Genomic DNA, 6,259 nt, shown 5'->3' with positions numbered 1-6,259 from the left:
AACTTGGGAATTAGAACTAGTTGTTCTTGACTTAGCATTATCACCTAGAGGGACTTCAATTATACTTGAAACTTCCTGAGGGCAGGCATCTTGTTTTTAAGTTTTTGTTTCTCAGTTTCTAGAACAGGGTCAGGCACATAGAAGCTGCTTTTAACTGGTGTTTACTGAATGAAAAAAGGAGTGAATGAATGATGAGTTAAGGAAGTTTGCATTACTTCTCTTGAAATTCTCTAGAGATTCCTGCCTTGGTGGTATAACTCTTTCTGGTCCAAGAAACAGTGGACTGCTTATTTAGGATAAATGATATTGCTCGTGTGTTCAGAAAGGTTCAGTTCAGTTCAGTTCAGTTCAGTCGCTCAGTCGTGTCTGACTCTTTGAGACCCCATGAATTGCAGCACGCCAGGCCTCCCTGTCCATCACCAACTCCTGGAGTTTACTCAAACTCATGTCCATTGAGTCAGTGATGCCATTTAGCCATCTCATTCTCTGTCGTCCCCTTGTCCTCCTGCCCTAAATCTTTCCCGGCATCAGGGTCTTTTCCAATGACTCAACTCTTCGCATGAGGTGGCCAAAGTACTGGAGTTTCAGCTTCAGCATCAGTCCTTCCAATGAACACCCAGGACTGATCTCCTTTAGAATGGACTGGTTGGATCTCCTTGCAGTCCAAGGGACTCTCAAGAGTCTTCTCCAACACCGCAGTTCAAAAGCATCAATTTTTCGGCACTCAGCTTTCTTCACAGTCCAACTCTCACATCCATACATGACCACTGGAAAAACCATAGCCTTGAGTAGACGAACCTTTGTTGGCAAAGTGGTGTCTCTGCTTTTTAATATACTATCTAGGTTGGTCATCACTTTCCTTCCAAGGAGTAAGTGTCTTTTAATTTTATGGCTGCAATCACCATCTGCAGTGATTTTGGAGCCCCCAAAATAAAGTCTGACACTGCTTCCACTGTTTCCCCATCTATTTCCCAAAAGAAAGGTTACTCGATTATTTTTCCACCACTGATTTTACAAAGAGCATTAAGAAGATGAATAACCATTGTGCTTCCCTTTATAAATCATATTATAGTTCTTTCTGTCTTGTCTCAAGCTGTGGACACCTTTTTTAGTATATGTGCTGCCGAAGTGAGCACAGCTGTGGACACCTTAAGGGCAGGAATTATTCTTCGCACCCCTCCCTATGATTGACTATGACATGCCATGCTTCCCTGGTGGTTTCAGCAGTAAAGAGTCCATCTGCAACGCAGGAGACAAGGGTTTGATCCCTGGATTTGGAGGATCCCCTGGAGAAGGTAATGGCAACCCACTCCAGTATTCTTGCCTGGAAAATCCCACAGACAGAGGAGCCTTGTGGGCCACAGTCCATGCGGTTGCAAAGAGTTGGACACAACTGAGCGACTAACACTTTCACTTTTTTCCACTTCACTTTCATGACAGTAGATACTTGAAAATTTTGCTGAATGAATGAATGGATACTGATAATTTTGATAATTCTGATAGTTTTGATTTAGAGAATTTCTAAGAGTTTCCTGTTCTCATAGTGTCTTCCTCTTCCCGCTGTACCTTCTACTGCAATTGGTCTCAGAGCTATATCACAGACAATTCCTGATTCTCTCTGCACAGAGGCCATCAAGGCAGATGAGAATGGTGCAGTCCCATTGCTGTTGCTCCTCTCACAATGTTTGCTCTCTTGCTAAGACCTAATTAAACTGTGATGCCCCTGCATTCCTCTGAGGACTAAGCCAAGGGTGATTTTTCCAGGCCTCTAATCTCTTAAATTGCCTATGCGTCAAAACTCTCCCTGTGGCCATTATTGGTAACACCTTGAAATAACTGCAAGGTATGCCAGAGAGGGAATACACTTGCATGGAAAAACCCTTGCCTTTGGACGTGCAGCAAAATAGCTCTTAATACTGAAGAAACAAAATCTTTTCTGCTTCACGAACCAGTGAAAATCTAATAAAAGTGTGTCTCCCCTGGGTACTTTACATCATTAGCATCCTGGCTTCACACTTCACTTTAACAAATAACTTATTTAAAAAGTTTCTCCAGGGAGAAGCAGCCAAAAATAACTTGGAAGGAAACTTTACCTAGCAACCTGATAAGGCTTGTTTCCTACAGTTTCTGAAATTTAACTTCATGCAGCAAAGTCTTTGTGGTTTTTCAGTTTCAGATTTTGGCATGCACTGAAACTTCTTAATGGTTAACCAAAAAGGAAAAAAAAGTTGTTCAGTCGCTCAGTCGTGCCCAACTTTCTGCATGTCCGGCTCCCCTGTCCTCTGAACTGCTGCATGTCCGGCTCCCCTGTCCTCCACTGCCTCCTGGAGTTTGCTCAAATTCATGTCCACTGAGTCAGTGTTGCTATCTAACCATCTCATCCTCTGCTGCCCCCAATTCTCTGCTGCCTTCAGTCTTTCCCAGCATCAGGGTCTCTTCCAATGTGTTGGCTCTTAGCATCAGGTAGCCAAAGTATTGGAACTTCAGCTGCAGTACCAGTTCTTTCAATGAGTACTCAGGGTTGATTTCCTATAGGATTGACTGGTTGGATCTCCTTGCAGTCCAAGGGACTCTCAAGAGTCTTCTCCAGCACTAAAATTCAAAAGCATCAGTTCTTTGGTGCTCAGCCTTCTTTATGGTCCAACTCTCACATCCATACATGACTACTGGAAAAATCAGCTTTGATTACACAGACCTTTGTCAATAAAGTGATGTCTCTGCTTTTTAATACACTGTCTAGGCTTGTTACAGCTTTCCTTTCAAGGAGCAAGCGTCTTTTAATTTCACAGCTGTAGTCACCGTCTGCAGTGATTTTGGAGCCCAAGAAAATAAAGTCTGCCACTGTTTCCACTTTTTCCCCTTTTGTTTGCAATGAAGTAATGGGACAAGATGCCATGATCTTAGTTTTTGAATATTGAGTTTTAAACCAGCTTTTTCGCTCTCTTTTTTGACCTTCATCAAAAGGCTCTTTCGTCCTCTTCATTTTCTGCCATTAGAGTGCCATTTCCTTCTCCAGGGACTCTTCCCAACCAGAGATTGAACCAGCATCCCTTGTATCTCCTGCATTGGTAGGCAGATTCTTTACCACTGGGAAGCAATTTTCCCTTATCCCTGCATTTAATGTCATCAAGTCTGACTATTGTAACTGCAATATACCTATCAAATCAGTTGACCTTGTCTACTGATCCCTGGCAGTCAAAGCCTCCACACAATCACCCACTGGATGCTGTAACAGTCACTAGCTATTCCTACTTCTTCTTTTGCAACCCACCTCCCCCAATCCATTCCTATAGCAACCAGACCACTGAAAAATGTAAAGGATTTTATATTTTGGACCACAATACTCTCTTGCTTAAAACGTTTTAGCAATGCCCACCTTGCTTCACATTAAGGGCCATATAGAAGGCTCTTTAAGGTCTGGCCCATGTCTACCTCTTTAACCTCATTGCAACCACTGTGCTGTAGGTGTCTTCTTTTAGTTTGTTAGACAGATCAGACTTTCCTACCTTTATGCCTCTGGATATGCTATTCTCTGCCCTTAGAAGCCTTCCCTGCCCCCAACCTGGCTGCCTCCATTCTACCCTTCAGCTGGCCCTGAAGATTCTTCTTGTCATGGTCACCATTGGCCTCCACATTGCTAACGGTGATGCTGATACACATGGTACCTCTTCTTTTTGTTCGTGCAGTAAATTTTCAGTTTCCCTACTCCATCTTGAGTTCCCTTGAAATCAGGGATTGTATCTTCAGTATGTCTTCATTTCCTAGCAGTCTAGCATAATGACTGGCTTATAGTTGGTTTCTAATAAATGCTTATGTATGAAGGAAGGTGCAAGTTCAGACCTCTTGGGAAATATTGTTACAGTAGTAACTACAACTCCCACTAGTGTAGTGAACTTAAACTAGAAGGAATATCAAGAGATGGGGGTTCAAGTCTTGGCACTGGCAATAAGTATCAAATTCTTCTGACCTTAGTTTCCTCATCTGCACCATGTACATCACTGTATTTTTTATATTGCTCTCTCCTAAGCTTAAAATATTTAATTGCTAAAGCTGTATTTCTGAGTCCTCTAGCCACAAATTCCTTCTTGTGAGGTGCAAAAAATCATTAAATGAGATTTAATTAAAAAAACAAAACAAAACAAAACAAAAGCTTTTATGGACTTCCCTGGATTTCCAGTGGTTAAGATTCTGTGCTTCCACTGCAGGGGGCATGGTTCCATCCCTGGTTGGGAACTAAGATCCCTCATGCCCCATGGTGTGGCCAAAAAGAAAAATAAATAACAGGAGAATTTAAGGAAAAAAAGCTTTTAATTATGAAAAATTTCAGACCTAATAAAAGTTGAGAGAAAAGTATACATATCCATATACCCATCAATAGCTTAAACAATAGCTTATGTGCCCATGGCTAGTCTTGTTTTATTTCTAGCCATATCCACTTCCCTAGGGCTTCTCTAGTGGCTCAGCGGTAAGGAATCTGCCTACCAGCACAGGAGATGCAGGTTCGCTCTGGTTGTGAAGATCACCTGGAGAAGGAAATGGTAAGACACTCCACTTATTCTTGCCTGGGAAATCCCATGGACAGAGGAGCCTGAAGGTCTACAGTCCATGGAGTCCCAAAGAGTAGCAACTAAACAACAACAACCCTCCTCCTCCTCCAATTATTTGAAACAAATCCTGGACGTGGTATGATTTCCTCTGTAAAAGTTTCAGAATGTACGAGATATAATGACTAACAGGTAGCTGGCACTCCTATTCCTCATGGCTTAAAAAGTGTTCATTAAACAGCATGTTGCTCTTCTCAGATACCAGATAACTGGTATAATGGTTTTGATGACTTACCCAAACTGCCTGAATTCTTTGAGGGGTAAGAGGTGAGGGATGGTGGATATTACAGCATTTAGCTCAGTGCCTTGCAATTGAGAAGATGAATGAAAAAACAAGAACAAAACCAGTATGTTTTATGTTTTTTCATAGAATCATACCCGTATGAATCTAGGGCCTTGTTCTTGCTTCTGCTCCTTTCCTGAATTCATTACTCTACAGGAGAATTTTAAATTTTGTTAAATCAGCTAGAGAACGGGGACTTGAGGGTAGTGTAAGTTCTTTCTTCTCATGAACAAAATGTATTATTACAGAAGAAAAATTAAATGCCTTCAGCCTCAGGAGACTTCGCCAAACTAACCGGAAGAGGTGCCTCCGAGGGCGGGCCTGCGTGTAGGCTCCGCCCTCGCCCCGCCCCCGCACATTCTCGGCTCCCCTATTCCCCCCCTCCCCTCCCCTTCCTGCTTTTTTTCCCGGCAGTCCTAGCGCCCACATCGGCGTTCCCCAAGATGGCGGCTGACAGTGAGGTGAGGTGTCTGCCCCCTACCTATCCCTGTCTCTGTTTAAGTTAGCCCTTCCGTGTCAGCGCCCGAGAGCTCAATCTCTTTCTTTCTTTTCACTTACGCAGCCCGAGTCCGAGGTATTTGAGATCACGGACTTCACCACTGCCTCGGAATGGGAAAGGTGAGTGAGTCGTATCATTGGTTACCAGCAGTTTGGGCCCCGGGCCCGCCCGGCTACTTCCCCAACCTTGACTACAAGTGACGCCACTTCTGCGGTAAAAGTAAGCCCCTTGGCTCCCCGGTCTTCGCTTCCTCCCTTCTGTGGTCCACCGCAAGCCTCTTCCACGTCTCGAGTCTGACAAGCCCCGGCCCGCCCCCATCTGTCAAACCCCGGAGACTCTGGCTTTCCGAAGTTTTGTTTTCTCTCCTTTTAAAATCACTTTCATTAGACTTTTGGTCTTCTAGTTGTTGATCACCGGCCGAAACAGTTCCGGAGGCTACCTTCCGTTCCTGTGTTAATTTCCGTGTAACTAATTCGTTTGTTATAGTAAGCAACAAACTTCGCAGCTGCTTCCCCCCCCCCCCCCCGCCCCTTTCCTTGTACAACCGTTTCAAGAGGAGGCCTTTCTTCTGAATCCTGGTGGTTGTCCATCTGCCACACTTCCACCATCTCCATCCTTTTTTTTAGGGTAACCTTTCGAAACAGTTTGTGTGTGGCTTTGGAACGCTTAGTTGTTCCATTTCAGTGGGTAATGTGACCCCGGCTTCCTTTGCCATCGAAACTCCAAATTCCTGTATCATCAAACTCCAGTTGAGCAGCTGAGTGAAATTGTTGGATCACTGAAATTAGTTGAATGCCAAGTTTGTGGAGGAGTGATAGCTTAGGTCGAGATGTTGTCAGTTCGTCGTCCAAGAGGCCCTTCAGGTTTTTTGAG

At 43.8% G+C, this 6,259-nt stretch overlaps 1 protein-coding gene across 2 annotated transcripts in view; it reads left to right on the top strand.

Annotated features, from left to right (window-relative positions):
• Positions 1–5,299: 5,299 nt before the first annotated feature.
• The window catches only part of RAB3GAP1 (RAB3 GTPase activating protein catalytic subunit 1), a 96,441-nt gene continuing 95,481 nt past the window's right edge, over positions 5,300–6,259 (top strand). For both annotated transcript variants that reach the window (XM_043894250.1, XM_043894249.1), the window contains exons 1-2: positions 5,300–5,348; positions 5,450–5,505. In XM_043894250.1, coding sequence (XP_043750185.1) covers positions 5,331–5,348; positions 5,450–5,505 — 74 coding nt within the window. In that variant the 5' untranslated portion in view covers positions 5,300–5,330. The remainder of the gene's footprint in view (positions 5,349–5,449; positions 5,506–6,259) is intronic.

The sequence above is a fragment of the Cervus elaphus genome, chromosome 33 (genome assembly GCF_910594005.1).
Source record: "Cervus elaphus chromosome 33, mCerEla1.1, whole genome shotgun sequence".
NCBI lineage: Eukaryota > Metazoa > Chordata > Mammalia > Artiodactyla > Cervidae > Cervus > Cervus elaphus.
This window is presented reverse-complemented; position numbering and strand designations above follow the sequence as displayed.